Source organism: Cnephaeus nilssonii (assembly GCF_951640355.1).
Source record: "Cnephaeus nilssonii genome assembly, chromosome: 2".
NCBI lineage: Eukaryota > Metazoa > Chordata > Mammalia > Chiroptera > Vespertilionidae > Cnephaeus > Cnephaeus nilssonii.
This window is the reverse complement of record NC_137073.1, coordinates 15,846,143-15,866,551: the sequence shown is the minus strand read 5'-3', so window position 1 is coordinate 15,866,551 and position 20,409 is coordinate 15,846,143. Positions and strand designations below refer to the sequence as shown.

General features: G+C 44.1%; 1 protein-coding gene and 1 long non-coding RNA gene across 4 annotated transcripts in view; one reads left to right on the top strand and one right to left on the bottom strand.

Annotated features, from left to right (window-relative positions):
* LOC307113271 overlaps positions 1 to 8,900 on the top strand; it is a 21,231-nt gene extending 12,331 nt beyond the window's left edge. Inside the window, exon 4 of the long non-coding RNA XR_013814828.1 lies at positions 154 to 8,900. This is a non-coding gene — a long non-coding RNA (uncharacterized lncRNA). The remainder of the gene's footprint in view (positions 1 to 153) is intronic.
* LOC307113260 (zinc finger protein 75D-like) overlaps positions 1 to 20,409 on the bottom strand; it is a 23,928-nt gene extending 3,519 nt beyond the window's left edge. For 2 of the 3 annotated variants that reach the window (XR_013814823.1, XM_079794787.1), the window contains exons 1-5: positions 20,026 to 20,403; positions 16,817 to 16,929; positions 14,501 to 14,693; positions 12,461 to 12,552; positions 11,847 to 11,973 (exon numbers count right to left, since the gene is read on the bottom strand). Coding sequence is in view for 2 of the 3 variants with exons in the window: in XM_079794787.1 (XP_079650913.1) it covers positions 11,847 to 11,973; positions 12,461 to 12,552; positions 14,501 to 14,693; positions 16,817 to 16,822 (418 nt within the window). In the remaining variant the exon portion in view is untranslated. Of the gene's footprint in view, positions 1 to 11,846; positions 11,974 to 12,460; positions 12,553 to 14,500; positions 14,694 to 16,816; positions 16,930 to 20,025 lie in introns of all 3 variants that reach the window. The other variant, XM_079794788.1, reaches the window with a different exon arrangement.

Sequence of the window (20,409 nt, the reverse complement as noted above, 5' to 3'; positions counted from 1 at the left end):
TTGGAAAATAAAATTTAGGCTTTTCATTAGCAGAAGACTTAGTCACATGAAGAATTCAATTAGGTATTTCTTCTTTATGGTAGTTTAATTGTAACTCTTTCCTCATTCCATTGTTTTCCTTCTCCAGAATCCAATGTAATTTTATTCTTTCAGGTTCTGAGATGAAGAATGGGATTACAAAAGAGAATCTAAAATGAGATAATTCAGAAGTAGGAGAAATGAATAAGGATTTATGGAGAAAGTTTAGTAGAAAAGTTTTTTGGCATTTTGAGTTCAAAACAGGCTAGGAGTGGAACCAATGACAAGAAAGCAACATAGACATTGACCAGGGGAGAGTGAGGAGACAGCTCCATCCCAGGAGAGGATGAGTCACCAGAGATTTTGAACTGAGAAGCCCTGGACACATCTCTTGTGTGGGAGAGAATACTCCCATAGTTCTCTCTCCTCTCATCACCAGCCAGCCCCTGAACTGGAAAGAGCTTATAAATGTCATGAATGTGGGAAAAGCTTTAGCCAAGTTTTTTACCTTGTTCGGCATCAGAATTCACACAGGAAAGAAGCATCGCTAGTACTGTGAATATGGGAAAGGCTTCAGTGAACATTCCAACCCCACTGCCCACCTGAGGACTCACACAGGGAAGAGACCATACCAGTGTGGGGAATGTGGGAAAAGCTTCAACCAGAGCTCTAGCCTCATTGTTCACCAGAGGACCCACATTGGGGAGAAGCCTTATCAGTGCACTGTCTGTGGGAAGAGAGTCAACAAGTTTCCATTTAGTGCTCACTGGCAAGTCCACATTGTGGAGGGCCTGTACCAGTGTGGGAAAAGCTTCAAGAACAGCTCCCACTTCAGTGCCCACCAGGAAACCCACACTGGGGAAAAGCCACATAAGTGCTTCCAGTGTGAGAAAAGCTTCCCTCATCTGCCATCGGGATATACATAGAAGAGATACATTACAGGAAGTAAGAGATGTGACAAATATGTAGAAAACCTGACATCAACTCCTTAGGTCAACATGTGTTTCTGAGAGCTTTCCTCTGTGGATAGTTCTATTAGCCAATCCCTGGCTTAGCAGGAAACTTGACAACTGGATCTCAAGAACCATGTCCAGGAATATGAATCGATCTAAGAATGCAGAGCCCTCTTTCTATTTCTGCCTAGGACTTCACAGTCCTGTCTCACTGTGGATTTCCATTTTGCTTTGAAGAGGAGAATGATATAAAACCCATAATTCCTGATGGGAAACTACGGTATCCTTGTTCTGAACAAAGAAAGTATAGCTAGTGGCCTGAGAACTGTTTCTGAGCCATATCAGGGAAGAAATACTGTCCCCTCCTGGGGAGTACATCTAGAATTTTAATAGCCTGGATCTGTTCTAAGCCAATAATTGACTACTAGGTACCTACTGCTATATACAATTGCAACCTTCAGGTCATATTCTGCAACAGAGCCATGAACAAAGGAAAGAAAGGATAGGTTAAGCCATTGGGTAATATGAAATCAAAGCAACCTAATCTTAAGCAAGTGTAATATCTAGGTTAATTTTGTAAGATTTCTCATCTCACCATCACTCCCAACCCAGTTTTTGGTTTCTTCTTCCATCGCATTTATACAAGTTTATAAGCATTATTATCTTTGATGAAAATAAAGTTATTTCTCCCTCCCCTTCCTTGGCCTATCATTGTAATTTTCTCAGTTAGAAACTTTACACTCGTGTTGAAGCCTGCAGGGTTCTGAAGAGGATCTATGTGTAGTATCTGCTTCAGGGCAGTAGGTCATGCAGAAAGAGAGTAAGGGGCAAGAAATAGGGAGAGGAGGAATAGAATTTGGTGGGAAGGATTTGAGGTCCCAGTGAAGGGAGATCAAGGGCATAAGGAAAATGTAGGAACTGCAGGAGGCTGTGCCTGCAGGTGAAAGGAAGAGTGAATGTGAGGAGCACTAGGAACCAAAATTACAACTTACTGATACAGAACAAGGCATAGATATTCCAGCTTCTGTGAAATCTCCATAGAGAAAATGTGGTAAAAGATGGGTATGTTATACAGTTTTTGGCCCTTACAGGCAAGATGTTAGTACCTTGGCTAAGGTATCTTGAAGAGCGAGCAAAATGTCTCTGAGTTTTTTTGAGGAATTCAATATGAGCAAAGCAGGCACAAAAAAATTTTCATTTTTTTAAAATTTGGGGAAGAAGAGGATGCAAAGGCAGGACAGAAGAACATACTTCAGCATTTCCTCAGTTTGAGCCTTGCTACTCCAAGATTCCCTGCATACAGTGTCCTTAAGCATGGCCCTTATAACAAGCTATGTAGGTTAGTTCCCAAAGTCACATAATTACATACTCTGCACAGAGGCAAAAATTAACATCTTCCAAAATCCTGGGCAAAGGCAATGAGTTAGGCTTGAATGTGACCTGTTTGGGACAGCCTGGCATGGAATGGATATATTATTGAAGGGCTTTGGATATGAGCTTGAAGGAAGTTAGATTTGATGACTGAGCAGAGCCAGTGAAAGTCAATGAAAATGCCAGGGAAGTGGAGATATTTAATGAGGCCTCACTATCAGGGTTCTCCCCCACATGGGTTTGCAGTGGCTAGGGAAAACTGATGCAAGTGTTGACCACCTTGCATTTTTAGTTTGCCTCTACCCTCCAACGTGCTTTATTCTCGAGTGTGCTGGGCAGAAAAAGGAATACAGTACTAGAGCTCATAACACTTGCCTGTGAGCTATTCTGGATGGCCTGGGGTAGACAGGTAAGAATTGGAGAATCCATTCATTTAGGAAGTATTTGATTGTCTATAGTGTACCAGGTTTTATAGTAAGAGGTACATACAAAGCAGTGAACAAAGACACTATCTTCTAGAACTATCCTCATTGGACACCTCAGAAATACCAGTGTCATGCCCGGCCGGTGTAGATCAGTGGTTGAGCGATGACCTGTGAACCAGGTGGTCACAGTTTGATTTCCAGTCAGGTTGCAGGCCTATAGATAATTCTCTCTCATTATTGATGTTTCTATCTCTCTTCCTTTCTAAAATCAATGAAAACATATTAAAAAGAAATATCAGTGCCAGTCTGGCAGCACCACCTAGCCACCAATCCCCCAAGATCTGAATGCCAGCTCTGCCGGCCTCTCTTCCAAGCTTCCAATTTCTGATAAACACAGACGTTTTCTTGTATTCTCCCAAACCCTTGTATGGTGCTTCCTATAGTTATGATCTCTATTAGCTTAGTGTTTATGTATCATTGCCTCAGTGCACTACCCACTTGAGAATGAATTTGAAGTAGGTTGTACAAAAGGCAACACTCCCAAGTCTATAGAGTTCTTCAGATGTGTAACAATATCCTCTTGGTTTGATTCAGCCCTTCAGATGTTCATTAAGAAGCCAGATTTTCCCCCTGTAAATTAACTACTAGGGTTCTTCATATGGTTTCTTAGTATCTCCATCACTGAAACATTTTAACTAATTGGTTAAATTTTTCAATTGACACTATTCCTTTTATTTTACTTAAAAAATATGTATTCTTATTGATTTTAGAGAGGAAAGGAGAGGGATAGAGAGAAACACTGATGAGAAACATAGATTGGCTGTCTCCTGCATGTCCCCTACTGGGGATAGAGCCCACAACTTGGGCATGTGCCCTGACCCGGAATCGAACCATGACCTCCTGGTTTATAGGTCATCGTTCAACCATTGAGCCACACCCGGCAGGGCAACACTATTTCTTTTTTCCAAGAATTCCTAACCATATCCCATAGACTGGATCAGATATTCTCACTATAATCCAGAGAAATGTAGGGCAAAGCCTACTGATTGTTACTCTTTTTCCTCAGCCTAAGGTGGTGGATGGGTGGTCATAGCCAAAGCAGAGCTAGGCCCCTGAAACCTCCTTACCCCACTCTCCTTTGCTCTTGCTACCTCTTCTATGCTTCTTCTGTAAGGGATTCTTTGCCAGTCAGTTTAAGAACAGCCCAGGACTTCTGGTATCCTGAACTAGAGTGCCCATTTCATTGCTCACAGATGAATCCTTGCTTTCATTGTTATTAGTTCTAGCCTCCTTGTAGTCCAGTTGCTCATCCTGGCTTGACTTCTGGGTAGAGATAAGAGAAAGACTGAGCATTCTTTTAGTGCCTAATGCCAAAAGTGGGACTAAAACTCTTTTCTTAACTCAATGTTTTATCCTGTTATTAATATTGAATAGGTACTGCAAAGTATTCTCACCTAAAAATAAAGTCTCGTCATTTTCTTACCTCAAAAATTACACTCCTCAGAGGAAATGATTAGTACTGTATAGAACTTTCTGGACCTTAATCTGTACTAGTATTTATGCCCATGTACTATTTTTTAAGTTTTTATTTCAATATATTGACCTCATCTTTTAAAAAAAACCCCACAAACTGCTGCATTTAGGTATGTACTGCAACATATTCAATCTTCAATCATTTCCCTTTGATATGACACTTTCCTTGATCGTGTTATTCTTGATTGCAATATTCTGGATATATATTCAAGAGGGAGCTAATGAGTTAGGGTGTTTAGTGTAAGGGAAAAAATAGTGGCAGTTCCTACATGGTCTGCCTTTATTCTGTCCCCTTCATCCCTCAATCATTTCTAAATACTTGCTGCACAATGAAGGTGAGTAGTCCATCAGGATATAAATGGAGGGAGGTGAAATGTGAAATAGACTGATACACCTCCTTAGGTTATGTATCCCATTTTTGATTAGGCATAACACTGAGCAGTTTATTCTAAGCACACTTATCTACGTTGATCCTTGCAACATATTTGCAAGCTATTTTATTTTACAGGTGGTGAAACAGTATTAGAGAGATCCACTGACTACCATAATTGCAGAATATAACAAAATGCTCAAGTTCCTTTGCCTCCGGTGTCATGAACTTTCTAGGGTATCTTGTTGTCTCCCTATTCAGAGGGCAATGTAACTAGATGGCTGCATTGACAGGAAAGAGCAGACTGTGAAAAGCAGCAGGGGCAGAACACTGCTGCTCTGCAGCCCTTGTCATGTATCTTTTCAGCCACCTAGAAACTTCCGCAGTGCACCCTTTAGGTGTGTTTCTTAGGCTGCAGGTGAGAGTGGAGCATGGGTTAACTATTGCTCCAGGGAAGGTACGGGAGGCAACAGATCCGTGTTTCTCACATCGATGAGGTTTTTTTTTCTTTCTCTAAAATCAATTAAAAGAAATATTCCCAAGGGAGGATTAAAAACAAACAGGATAAAGATAAGGAACTTGATCTGATTAAGAAAGTAGCTCTTCTTAGGGTAGATTTAGTCAAGTGACTGTGCTAAAGAGTAATCCACCACCACCACCTGGAAAATTCAGGATCCAAAGCCTTTGCTTCTCTCTGTCGTTGGTTGCATTGACAGGAAAGAGCAGAGTCTGATTGTGAAAAGAATCAGACTTGGTTAGCTTTGCCAAAACTGCCACAGGTGACAAGGGTCAAGCCCATGGAGATCAAGAAGATGACTGTGTCACTAAGACCTTGAACTTTTTGAAACAGGCCAGGTTACGTAGTAGAAACACACAGCACTAATGTCTCAGTGGTTAAGCACGAGAGTTTATTTCTCATTCCCACAAAGCCCATTATAGGCATGGGGACTCTCCAGAACAGCTGCCCTGCCATGTGGGAGACACAGCATTCCAAACTGGTTTGATCTCAGGGCGCCTCTCTCTGTGTGTGCTTCCATGATTGAGGCAAGGAGAGCACTAGAGTTCCGCACCAACCAATTAATGCTTCGGTCCAGAAGTGAGGCTTCTGCTCACAACCCAATGAACAACCCGATGAGCCTAACTGCAAGGAGCAGAAAAACGTAACCATTCTCCTTTTTACTATTCACTAACCTTTAGCACTCGGATGTCGAGTGTGACTCGACACGGTTAGCATCGGTAGCAGCTCTTTTCATACTCTTTGAATGTATCAATAATTTGAAATATAAAAACATCCAAATAAATAAATTTGTATGAAAAGAAACTCCAGTTTTTTATTCTACTGCCGCACTTTGTAAAATCTGGGGTATTTAAAAAATTAAATCCCGAGTAGAATAAAGGAATCGAGAAAAAAGCGAGTGCAAAGGGCTAAAATACAAATTACATGAGGATATGCATTTTTTTTTCCTCTTTTGTTCACTACTATATCCTTGGTCTACAACAGTCTATGCGTGGGCACACAACAGGCCCTCATCAAATTAAATGAATGAGTAGGGCTAGGAAGAAATCCACATGTGTCTTGGGAGAAAAGACAGAGCCCCAGGGGTCTAAGGCTGAGGCTGTTGGGTAAGAGCTATGCAGACTAGAGATTCAGAGCTGGACTTGATTTAAAAATACTTGATGTAGTTTATTTTGGGAACAAAAAAAACCCCACCAAGAGCACCAGATAGCTCAGGTGATTTACACAGAAAAGCACTGAAGCCACAGACCAAACCAAGACAGCATATCCCTTACTACCAGGGCTCAGCTCCTGAAAGCTGCAAGAGCCACCAATGCACCCTGGCCGGGTAGTTCAGTAGAGCGTCACATACAACAATCAACCAATGAATTCATGAGTAAGTGGAACAATAAATTGATGTCTTTCTCTCGATCTCAAATCCATTAAAAAAAAAAAAAAAAGAGCCACAAATGCCTCTGCTCCTCTAATGTAGTCAGTCCACCCAACATATTACTAGGGAGCAGGGAAACACACACATTGATTGAGCCAGGATGATAGGTGCTTTTCTTTCATCAACCCCTGTAATCCCCAGATCAACCCTGAGGTGTTATCTCTATTTCATTAAGAGACTTGAGAGTGTTTCAGTAGCCAATCAAGAAACAGCAATGTTTTATAAGCTAGAAATAGATACAATGTCATTTAGGCTGGCTCCATGGAGCTAACATACAAAGTCCTGATAATCCTGCTTTCAGGTCTGACTGATGAAGCTAAGTGACAGCCAACAGACCCAGTAGCTATGGGGTCTTGAACACACCAAGTCCCTGAGTATTTGAGCCCTAACTTCGTTTGTGAAATAACACATTTGGAAGAGATATTTAACCTTTTTCCTAATACTACCTAAAAGCTCTTAAAGGAACAAATCTGAATCAAAGGTAAAGGAATATACTAATCTTGTCTTCCATTCACCTACCCATGTAACACAGACCAGGTGCCCCTGTGGTTGGCATCAATCTGGGCAATTTGGGGATCCACCTAGATGAATCGGACACTGATCTGACTTTCTGTTACTTGCATGGAGTGGAGGAGGTTTGTTGTGAACATCAATGACTACCTGGCAGAATAAACACCCGGGAGGAGCAGCTGTGCAGAGGGAGCAGTCTGGGATCTGTAATCAGAAGGCCCAAACCAGAGTCCTGCATTAGAAAACCCACAGACTAGCCATGGCTGGGTAGCTCAGTTGGTTAGAGCATTATCCTGATACGCCAAGGTTGCGGGTTCAATCCCCAGTCAGGGCGTACACAAGAATAAACCAATAAGTGCATGACTAAGTAGAACAACAAGTCGATATTTCTCTCTAAAACAAATTAAGAGCCTTAGCCGGTCTGGCTTAATGGATAGAGCGTCAGCCTGCGGACTGAAGGGTCCCAGGTTCAATTTCAGTCCAGGGCACATGCCCGGGTTGTGAGCTCCATCCCCAGTGGGGAGCATGCAGGAGGCAGCCACTTGATGATTTTCTCTTCGTTGATGTTTCTTTTTCCCTCTCCCTTCCTCTCTGAAATCAATAAAAATATATTTAAAATTAAAAAAAAAATAAAACTCAGTCTAGAGATGTTCAGCAGTCTATCAAACTCTCCCAAAGCTACTGCCAATTGCTGCGCTGGAGAAAACAGATTCTGGTGGGCCATGCCTGTTTAATAGTTTACAGTGTAAGACAACCAACATGGGTGTGGATTTGCCCACCACTGAGCATGAGTCCTCAAACATTTTTTTGGAAGCCTGGTCTTATGCTGACTGAATTCCCACCATGACCAGTGAACCACAGAATCCTGTCTGCAGCACACAGTCCTCCCAAACCTAACTCTCTCCTTGTTCTTAAAAACAAAAGTCAAATTAATGAGTAAACAAACAAAACCCTGAGAAGTTGACCATAACCTCCAATTAATTTTATTTTAGGCCTTAGGAAAGTGCTAATTTTTGTAACTGTCTTATCCTATTAACCTTGTGAGGGAAGGAAACAGTTTACTTTGTTTTGCAGAAAATTCTTTTTTACATCTAATACATATTCCATGGCTAAAAATTTCAACTGTTTCCATATGATCTTCTAGGAATGTTTTCTTTTGTCAAATACCACCAATGAGAGGCATAAGATATTAGTTATTTGGCAGATACCCTAGTGATGAAGTAAATATGATTCCATCACAGAAAACTTGTGCTAATAGGATTCAAGAGCTAAAGTAGCTAAAAAGTTCAAGAAGGACTCACATGATGTCCAATGACGAGAGAGGAAGAAAGTCCAATTTGGTTCTTGGAAAACTTTACATTAGAATTCATTTCTACCCTATGGGACTATTGAAATTATCATATTACCCTGAAGTAATAGTATGCAATAAAACAAGGCTGTTATTGCTTTTGTTACAAAAGACCATGCTACAAATGTTTCTATCACATGTTTAAGAGTAGTTGGGAAAACCAACAATATTTATGTCTGTGACCACAGATGATTCACAGTTTCATGTACTATTTGAGGCTGAATTTGCTATACTGCCAGGTACAATCCCAAAAAGATTTTTCCCTCATTCAGACTGTTTTTCAAACACCTTTTGCTAAGAAACTCCCTGAAGGCTAAGTAAAAACAGTAATAATATAACTACTATGTCCCCTGCAGAGTCCAGCTTGATTCCTTTCTGTGAAAGTTTATATCCCCAAATTTTCCAGATGAAGAATTTTTTATGCTTCATAAATTTGCATTTTCATAAACTTTAAGGTCAAGCTCCACTTGGTAAAATTCTTCAGACTGAGGATATTGAACAAGCTTCCCTTCATTGGTGGTTTCTGGTGCCTGAGAAGGTTTCTGGTGCCTGAGAAGGCTTGACCACCTGCTGAAGTTTCTCATGCATATGCTATAGGTGGGTTCTCCGGTGTTTAATAAGGTGGGAGTTCTGAATGAATTTTTTCCCACATTCATCGCATGTAAAGGGCTTCTCTCCGGTGTGAGTTCTTTGGTGTGTGTGTAGATTTGAAGTTTGACCAAAGCTCTTCCCACACCATGAGCATTTATATGGTTTTAATCCTTGGTGTGATGTGAAGTGCTTATTAAGATCTGAACTCCACCTAAATCTCTTATCACACTGTGGGCATTTATATGGTTTCTCTTCAGTGTGAACTCTTTGGTGCTTAATAAGGTCAGAGCTAACTCTAAAGCTTTTCCTGCATTCCTGACATTTAAAAGACTTCTCTCCTGCACGTTCTTTCTTGTGACGATCTATAAGTTTCAGTAGTTCTTGTCTCCATGTTGCAAGTTTCTCTCTTTCCTTCACTGAAAAGTCTTGGTGGCATTTCCCCACCCTGTGCATATCACCATGATTTTCTTTGACTGTTGTTTTCTGGGGAACTTTCACTCTGTCCGTTTTTGAAACTATGTCTTCTGGTGTTGGCATTTCTAAGTCAGAAAGGCATATAGATTGATGATTTTCAATGTTATTTTTGAGGTTTAACCCTGTTGGAATAAACATAAAAATCAACCAACTAAATGGCAGAAAGAAACCTCAAGAATAGAGACAAAAATTCAATGATCACTGAATTTTAAAATATAGATAAGTAGAATCTTATAATGTTAAGTCTTTGCAAAGGTTCCTATTAGGGCACATTTCCCGTCTTCCCATGGTGTATTTATCTATATGCAGCACTCCAGGGCTGTCCTTGAACTCCATGGATCCTTGAACTCATGGCTCTTTCTCTTGCTCCAGACAGGAGATGACTTTAGGTTTTGAGAACACAAATATGGCTATGAAATGGAAAAACTGAGGTCAAGGACCACTAACTTAACAATGTCCATTAATTATAGACTATTTCAGGAACAACAAAAAACACTTTTACAGTTTGTTACCCCAAATGGTTAAATGGATAGACTCTCATATCAGGTATCAGGTTGATACTACACTGCATTTATGAATAGATATGCAAAGTGGAGATTAAGAAAAAAAACTAGCTAGCTTGATTGATCAAAAGGACACAGTTCATGGGAATCTTGTGCATTTTCCCCTCTTCTGCCACCAATAATTCCCCACACTTGACTGAGTTGGAATGAAACTCCAGAGGTTGCAGGGAATGCAGGCTGTTTCTATCAACTCTTTAGGACTCACCCTGAATAACACCTGGTCTAGCGGGGTCAATGTAAAGGCCAGTGGGGTGGGAATCATATGCATAAGTGACTGCTGTCATAATTATACTTTTTATTTAGCAGCTGAACACCAGACACTAAACTGGTATTTCTACCACTCATAGCTCATTGGTTCATATCCCATTGAATGAAACAAACCAGAATCACTTAGTGGACTTTCTGTAACTATGTATTATCAAATATGAGATGTAGTCATCATTCAGTCTTTTAACATGTGTATCAAATGGCCATGGTGTGCCAGACACTCTCTATGAATGACAGATATAGTGATGCATAAGCCAAAGTTCCCTGATCTCAGAGAATTTATCTGCTAGTGGGAGAGTGAGACAAATATGAATAACCAAATGAAATGCCAGGAAGTGATAAATGTTTTAAGAGAAACAAAAGCAGGCTAAGAAAGCATTTAAGATTCTACTTCCCGCCCCGCCAGTATGGCTCAGTGGTTGAACGTCAACCCATGAACCAAGAGGTCCCCGGTTTGATTCCCAGATCAGGTTGTGGGCTCGATCCCTGGTGGGGGACGACCAATGTTTCCCTCTCATTGATGTTTCCCTATCCCCCTTCCTTCCTCTCTCTCTAAAATCAATGAAAACATTATTTTAAAAAAACACACACATTAAAAAAAAGATTCTGCTTCTATTCAGCTATTCGAGATAAGGCTGTGTGGAAGGCCTCTTTGAGAAAGTGATATTTGAATTGACCTAAAATTGAGAGTTTTGCCATGTGGCAGGAAAGTGTGCTGGGTAGAGGGAAACCGAAAGTACAAATGAGCATGGCAAGTTCAAAAAACAGCATTAAGAATAGTGTGGCTAAAGAGAACTGAACAGGAGCTGAGGGCAAGGAAGTCATAGAGGCCAGATTGAGAGAGTACTGGAAGCCTTGATAAGGAGGCTTTATTTTCTTCTAAATGGATGAGAAGTCATCATAAGATTTTGAAACAAGAAAATGTCATAATCTGATCAGGTTTTAAAAGACTCTGGCTGCTACATGGAAAACAGACTATGGGAGGGCAAGGCTGATGGCAGGAAGAGCTAGTTAGAAAGTGAATGAGGTAGACCTGGTCAGAGATGGCTTAGACCCAATGTTAATAGCACAAGAAGATGAGACATGGTTGGACTCACACGATACTGTGAATGTGGACTCAAGAGGGCTAGTGATGCATTAGTAGTGGGATATCATGGCAAGATCAGAGTAAACAATGACTGAATTTTTCTTGCTCTGAGCAACTGGGTGGATGAAGGTGCCCTTTACTGAGTAGAGAAAGATATGAGAAGAACAGGTTTGTGAGGGAAGAGGGAAAAGAGGTAAAACATTCTATGCAGGATAAGGAATGTGTACTTGAAAAGAGCTCCGAAGTGATCTGCATTCACCTTTTCCCAGCCCACACCATCGAGCTGAGAACAACCAGCTACTGGAACAGACACTCTCACAAGAGTGTGCATTCCCGTAAGTTGAAAACATGACATATCACTCAACTTGTAAACAAGGGGAGAACCTTTACCTAGAGAGATGACAGTCTCATAGTTTTCCTGCATTACGTCATTGTAGAGGGCCTTCTGACTGGGATCCAGTAATTCCCATTCTTCCGGGGAGAAATACACGGCCACTTCTTCAAATGTCAACAAGCTCTAAAGAAGAGAATGGGCTTCAGCTCAGTACTGGCCACTCCAGAAGCAGCCCTAACATCTGGCCCATGAACTGCATGATAGGCTGAAGGCATTAACAGCACGTGATTTTTTTGTTTTGTTATTAAATTTTTTATTGATTGATTGGAGAGAGAAAAAAGAAAGTGAGAGAGGGAGAGAAACGTTGATTTGCTGTTCCAGTTATTTATGCATTCGCTGATTGCTTCTTGTATGTGCCCTAACTGGAGAATTGAACCTGCAACCTTGGTATACTGGGATGATACTCTAAACAACTGAGCAACCCCACCAGGGCCCAGCACATATTTTGTTGTGTGTGTGTTTTTTTAGTGATAACGCAGAAAGGAAGGAGGCAAGGGATCAGCAAACAATCCATGAGGTGTCCAGTTCCCCAGGGAAAACATCTGGGCTAACATGACCCTGGGCAGTGTAGGTCATGGGCAACAGAGAAAAGCTCAAAAGCATGGCTCACCTGGGACTCAGACAAGATGAACTCAGGTGCCACTGTCCAGTCTTTGGTGTTTGTCTGCTCAGGAAAGTCTAGGATCTGGTGAGTAGGCACAGCTGTGGGTGGAAAAGAGCCATCAGAAATTTCTCTCACTTCTATGCACATCCTGTGCTCATTTCTAAAATAAAATCTTGATTCTTTCAGTAGATGGGAAACCTTTTCAAGTGTGTGTGGTGACCGTCAGTGGTCTTATCATTGTTAATAAGAAGCAATATCTATCAACCCCAGAACAGGTTGCCTAGTTTTCATGAAGTTGAAACAAAAAACCTTATTTTCCTCTTATGACAAATTAGAGGCCCGGTGCACGGATTCGTGCACATTGAAAGGAAATTAATTAGAAGAAATATTTTAATGTTGCTATTTGCTCTTTCTCTATAATAGAAGTGTCCATCAAATTCACGATCGACAATGATAGATCAAAATACATGTGTGTGATTGGCGTGAGAAAGAGCTTTATATGTACTGTGCATGCATGAGTCAACTTAGCCTTTTATATATATAGAATAAGCTTGTTTAATTAGACCTGCTTTCTGATTTAGCTACTTTTTCCAGCCCAGTGAAGCACCCCAACTTCTCTTTCAGGTAATTGTCAGCAACACAGCAGTAAATATCAACACAAAGCAGATTATTATTGTAGATAACGCAGGGAGAACGGTAAAATACTTAACTGCAGCAGTGTTTGACTATATTCTGCACAGTGAGAAAACCTGAAGTCATTTTCAAGGTCCACCATTTCTTACTTCTTTTTAGTCAGGTCAAGTTTCTAAATCTCTGTTTTCCAGCTAATGAAAAGAAAATAGGATTCCACCAAGTCTCCTATCTACCTACTCCAGGACTTCTGTGAGGATCAAATGAGATGAGGCACAGGAAAACACTTCACAGACATTTGGTTAAAGTGTAAAATGTTTGCACCTGGCTCTAAAGCAAGTCGTGTTCCTGGGCGGAAGAAACTTCAAGGAGGCTAGTCGCTAGGGAGAGGAAGCTGGGCGTTGCTACGTTGAGTGACATCATTACCTGGCACCCACAGCGACCGTTTCTGGGCTGGGCTGTGGACTGCATTTTGTGCCATGGGGTCTTGGCAGTGTTGGCTTCGATTTGGTGGGGTACTGCTCCAGGGTGGTGGCGAGGCCTGTGTCCCACTTGGGGAAAGCTGAGTGTTGGTTTGTCAGCACCAGGTCTGTGGTGCCATTTCTTTGTAAATGGCCAGTGCGCATCATGGCAGCTCCTGTGTTAAGCATCTGCCCCATGGTGGTCAGAGTGTCATAGCGACCAGTCAGATGATCAGAGGGACACTTAGCATATTTGCTTTTTTTTTTTTTTAATATATCTTTATTGATTTCAGAGAGGAAGGGAGAGGGATAGAAAGTTAGAAACATCGATCAGCTGCCTCCTGCATACCCCCCACTGGGTATGTGCCCACAACCAAGGTACATGCCCTTGACCGGAATAGAACCTGGGAACCTTAAGTCTGCAGGCCGACGCTCTATCCACTGAGCCAAACCGGCCAGGGCGCATAATGGCCTTTTATATATATATATATAGATAGCTCTGAATTAAGAAAAATTTAATGGATTTGAAAATGAAATACTCATGGACTCCAGTGTACAGCAGGAGATGTATTATTTATCATTTACTTATTTTCATGGTACACAATTATAGTTCACATACTGCCACTGACAGCCCATTTGTGATCCCAATTCCTTCTGTGTTTTAAGGATGGGGTGGCCCAATCCTCCACTTTTCTAAGGAACAGTGTTCATGGTGTTATTACCAGGGTCCTCTGGTTTGGATATTTCTGTACCTTAGGCCAATCCCCACCTTCACAACACCTGGTCTATTCTAAGGCCATCTGTGAGGGGAGGGGGGAAGGGTAATCATAATTGCTAACATGACTACATCTGCACATCCACAAAGCTGGGAACCCAGAAAGTGCCCACAATGTTCTGGCTGAACAAATTACGATCACAGCTCCCAGCACAAAGAAATTATCATGAAGCTCCTTACCCCTCTCACACACAGGCTCAGTTTCTTTATGAGTATTCCTGCTCAGGTGTTGTAGATCCTGATATTCATTCCAAAATTCTTCATCCTGGGACCTGCCCACTGGCTGGGACTCTGCTGGCTTCAGTTTGAAGTCTGAGGTCTCTGCTGTTTCTCCCAAGAGCACTGCCTCCTTTCCCAGCACATGGATTGCAACCTGGAAATAATTCCCATCCATGTTATCAGAACTTACTTGAGGCTTGGGGCTTGTGGAAGAGGGAGAAAGCATATAGTCTAGATTTAGATTGTGGGAAGTGGGAAAACACCCACCAATTTTCCACAAAGTCTGTGGGATTTAGGATAAAAGGAAAAAGATGTGGCTACTGCCAGCCCTCCAAGAGTAGCCTCCACCCCTCTACATACAGCCTAGCTCAGACCACTAGCAGGGTTGTGAGGCCTGTGTTCGTGTTGTCTTGACAGCCTCTCTTTCTTCTACTGCAGTGATTTATCTTATACTTTTCTCAAAAGATTAAAAATTTTAACTGTCTTATCAACCAGATTTTCTCTATGATCAGAGAATGTTGATAAAATGGAGAAAGGGGAGGATTGAACTTGGTTCCAACATCCTTCCAAATGATTTGACACCAAACATGTGTTCTGCCCTGTAGTCTTTAAATTTTTTCTTAATATACATATGTAGTTTTTTTTTTTTAATATATTTTATTGGTTTTTTTACAAAGAGGAAGGGAGAGGGGGAGAGAGTTAGAAACATCGATGAGAGAGAAACATCGATCAGCTGCCTCCTTCACACCCCCTTCTGGGAATGTGCCCGCAACCAAGGTACATGCCCTTGACCGGAATCGAACCTGGGACCTTTCAGTCCACAGGCCGACGCTCTATCCACTGAGCCAAACCGGTTAGGGCGTAGTTTTTTAAATTGATTTCAGAGAGAGGGAGAGTGAGACAGGGATAGAAACATCAATGATGAGAATCATTGATCGGCTGCATCTTACATGACCCCTACTGGGGATCAAGCCCACAACCCACCATGTGCCGAGTGGGAATCGAACCGTGACCTCCTGGTTCTAGGTTGAGTCTCAAGCACTGAGCCATGCCAGTCGGGCCTGTCCTGTATTCCTGACAATAGACCCGAAGCCAGTTGATATGCTGCCACCTGCCCAAGGGCATACCCTGGATTCCCACTCACCAGCTGAGCCAAGGACCAACCACTAAGGGAGGGCAGTGGAGGGCTTAACTATGGTATGGAAGACACTATCCCTCAACATCTTTCATCCCTCAACATCTTTCTTCCTTTCTTTCTTTAAAAAAAAAAAAATATATTATTGATTTTTTTTACAGAGAGGAAGGGAGTGGGATAGAGAGTTAGAAACACCAATGAGAGAGAAACATCGATCAGCTGCCTCTTGCACACCTCCTACTGGGGATGTGCCCGCAACCAAGGTACATGCCCTTGACCGGAATCGAACCTGGGACCTTTCAGTCTGCAGGCCGATGCTCTATCCACTGAGCCAAACCGGTTAGGGCCCTCAACATCTTTCTTATCTCAGTCACTCTGTTGGGATTTCCAAACCTTGATTTCCCTTTTTTCTTTTTCCTCTTTGTTATCTTCTCTCTTTTGTTCTCTAAGTATAATCCATTGTTTGTTCTCCCCTTACTCTCCAACTCCTCGTTGCCCTTTGTCTCTAAGAACTTAAAATCCATCCGATAGGTTAAGCCAGACTAACTAAGTTTATTACCCTCAATATACCCTGTTGTAAAGAGGGGAAAAAAACCAATTCTTTTTCTAAGGCCATGGAAGTCTCTGCCAGGGTCTCTGAAATCTGTGGAATGACTATTGCTATAGGTCTGTGGTCTCTGGTCCTGCCTTAAATGGCCCAAAGGAACAAGAGATCACTGACCTAACTCATCTTATTTCTCAATTAAATGCCCCTACACCCCAAATATCTACTTTCATCCTATTTCATTGTTATTTATACATAATTTTTCTTCTCACCAATTTCCCATTTGAGCAGATTCACTCTATGCAAGTGGTATACCAAGGCCACAGCTTCTCCAATGCTCTGTAGATGGTGCCTCTTTATCTGGGATTCGGTATCCCTGGGCAGGATGGTCAGGAACTGCTAGCAGTTCCAAGATCTGCTCTTCTGAGTAGACCTCTGGCCTCAGTATAATTCCTGAAGTTGGCCAACAGCCACCTGCTTCACGATAGTGGAAGCTCTGGAAGTGTTCGTTTGTGCTGTATATTTCTTACTCGCTGTCACAGGTCCCTTAGTCTCCCACAGAGCCCTGATTCTAATGCTCAGCCACCTTCAGACTTACCGTCATTGTGCTCTGGAACAGTCTGCTCCTGTGTTGGACACACCACGAGCACTAACTTTGAGAACAGAGGCCCAGTCTGGTCTGGAACAAAAAAGGATCTTCTTCCTAAGTCACTGAGGGCAGAAAAAAAGTACAGATCATAAGGTCACATGAACTTTACTAGTTGCTACCTATTATGAGAAAATGAATTTCTCATTTCTCACGGTTCGATTCCCACATCCCAAAACATCCTGCCTTGTCTTCTCTTTATCAATCAACTGCCAGGCTCTTTCTCTCCTTTTATTTAACTGAACTACAGCACAGCTCACTGAAGACAAATGCAAAGTGATGACTATTTTAAAAAATAAAAAATTTTTCATGCCCAGCTGGCATAGCTCAGTGGTTGACCATCAACCTATGGACCAGGAAATCCTGGTTCTTTTCCCAGTCAAGGTACATGCCTAGGTTCTGGGCTCAATCCCCAGTAGTGGGTGTGCAGGAGGCAGCCAATCTCTCACCACTGATGTTTCCATCTCTCTCTCTCCCTTCCTCTCTCAAATCAATAAAAATATCTATAATAATAAAAGCATAATATGCTAATTAGACCAGACGCCCTTCCGGATGTCCTTCCTTCTGGACAAAGCCGCAGCAGGCGGGGGCAAGGCAGAGGCTGCAGAGGGCCCTGGCCACCAGCGGGCGGGGGTCAGGGCCAAGGCCCTTGCACAACTTTCCTGCATCCGGCCTCTAATACTTTATTTTATTTTTTAAACGTAGTCAATTTTATTTTCCTTAAACAACAAAATAGAATCTTTGGTTGTACAAACATCACTAGTTACATTCTTGCCAAGAGGTCCCGGCTGGGGAGGGGGCAGTTAGTCAGTGGCCAGAATTCCTGAGGGGTCTCTAAAATGCTAACACCCAGGTTAAAAGACTTGGGGCCAGGGTGGTGTTGGTGCTGGCAGTGTGGCCACCCCAAGTCCGGAGAAGGGACCCGGCCCTCCAGGAGGGCATTGGGCCCAGGCCTCCGAGCCCTGGCTGCAGGGGGCAGCGGCTGCTACACAGGGCCCCGTCCTCAGGGCCCAGGGCATCCAGCGAGGGCCTGCCCAGAAGCACCAGGACCACCTCTCCGTCCTCCTCCTGCAGGCCAGGGCTGGGAGACGGCTCCAGGCATCTCAGTTCCTCAGCAAAATCTGGGGACACACGTTCCGGGGAGGTGCTGGTCAGGGGGCCAAGGTCTTCCAGGGGGTGGGCACGGCTCCAGCCGTCCTGGGACTTGCTGAGAACCATCTGTGCACGAAGGGCGTCCTGCTCCAGGGACTTCATCCTAGCCGCCCTCCACAGCACTCGCTTCTCAGCCTCTAGCGCGGCGCTCGGCAGGGGACAGGGCCCGCTCAGGCACCGGCAGCTCCAGGCTCTGCACACGCAGCCGCTCCTGATGGCGCTCAGCCTTGGCCGTTCACACCAGAGCGCTGCTTCCCAGGGGAGACAGGGACGCGGGGACCAGCCCTGCAGCAGGGGCGCTGGCCCAGGGAGGCTGGCCCTCGGGCTCCTCGCTGTCGGGGCCTTCCAGTCCACAAGCCCCGCGTCGGCCGCCTCCCACAGCATCTGCACCCTCTTCTGCTGCAGCTTCCTGGGTTCTTCCTCCTGGATCTTCCGCAGGTCATCAGTACCCACCAGGGACACGTGCTTGGGGGGCCCTTGGCCTGGGGCACCCGTACCTCCAACTCAAAGTACTTCTACCACTCGCTCGCTGCTCCGGGGAGGCGGTAGGCTCCCTTCACATGGGAGATGGGAGGGCAGCTCGTACAGGGAGGGGGGCTGCTGGTGGCCAGGGGAGCGAGGAGCGTACTAGTACTTTAAATAAATTTCAAAAAATGTTGTTGGGTGAGCCCTGGCCAGGTAGCCAAGGTTGTGGGTTCAATCCCTGGTCAGGGCACGTACAAGAATCAACCAATTAATTCATAAATAAGTGGAACAACAAACCATTAAATGTTTTCCTCTAAAATCAATAAATTTTTTTTTTAAAGTTTGGTGGGTGTTAAATTTGGCAACCACTGGCTCCAAAGAGCTTGGAGATTAGCAGAAGAGTGCATTGACGTGTCTTCTATCTCATCTTCCCCATGTCAAAAGATTTGAACATACCGAGTTTTTCTTACATTTTAAATATTACCCTAGTCTTCTGCTTTTAGTATGAGGGTACAACTTCTATGACCCCATATCCTCTTGAGATAATGGAAGCCTCCACTTCATGGCACATCTGAGATTCTCATGAATACTGGCAGGAGAGTTGAGACAGTGAGACCAGAGTAGAAGGAAAATAATCAAGCAAAAAATAGCTTTTCTTCTCAGAAAGCATCCCCCAATTAAGTAATGAGATGCTCAACATTCTTATGAAGGGGCCCTAGCTGGTTTGGCTCAGTAGTTAGAGCAGGGTTGTGGGTTCGATTCCAACGGACATTGGTTGCAGGCTCATCCCCACCCACACACACATCCGATGTTGCTCTCTCAGTCTCTCCCTTAAAAATCAATGGGGGGAAAATATCCTTGGGTGAAGATTAAAAAAAAACAACAACATATGAAAGGAACTATGCAGAAGATCTAAAACCTGTATTTTAAAATGTTTGTTTACTTCCACTAGGAAAAATTACAGCCGATCTTTCTTGACAAAGTTTGCCCATATACCAAGTCATAAAAAGGGGGAGGATGGCAGTTGGTGATGATTAAGCTGACCTTTCTGCTGACTTGACGTTTCAAGGGTCGTTTAGATGCCGCAGAACCCGCACCGATTCTGTACAGGATGCCCGGCATTCACAAACGAATGGCCGGCCCCTCGCTGTCCACCCGGCTCAGGAGGCCCGGGGACACGCCCTATGCTTTTGCGTCAGGAGAAAGTGACAAGTGACGCTGAACTAAGTAAGGTTCTCCGGCTGTTAACGTCAGTCCGCAACACACACACACGTAACCCCCACAAACAAAAACAGCCAAACCAACCAAAACACGCCCGCAGAGGCGGATGGCGACATTTCTGGACGGCAGTCGGCTTCGGGAGCACTGTGCCAGCGGGCAGTGTGCGGGCGCCCTCGCCGCGGGCCCGGCGTTCTCTGCGCAAAGGCGTCCGGCTCTGGCCGCTCGGCGACGAGAAATGGCGTCTCGCCTCCAACCGCCTGCAGCGGCCGGCCGGTCTCCGGGACTCCGCAGCCAAGGCCACAGGGAAAGCGATTCTTGGTTACCTGGGATACCGGCAGCTCGGTTTCTAAGAGGCCGCTCTCTCTTCCTACGGCTCAACCGCAAAACCCGCCGCGCGATCCTCGGGGAGCCGCGAGGGCCGAGCTGGGAGGTGAGCTCAGGGTCGGGGCGCGGGCCCACAAGCCCCCTTCGCCCGCAGGAGGCCGTTACTACTCCGGGTCTAGGGCCCGCGCTGCTACCGGAAGCGAAAGCCGAGTGCTTCCGGCCAGGCCCGGTGCAGCTCCGGGGGTCGCCAGCGCCGCGACCCCAGGACCCGCAGGAAGAGTCGGGCTCCGCCCCAGGTCAGCGCGGCAGCCTAGAATGAACGCCACCGAGTCTCCCAGCCGCCGCGCCTAGAGCAGCCCCCGTGCGGCCTGGCAGCGCGTGTC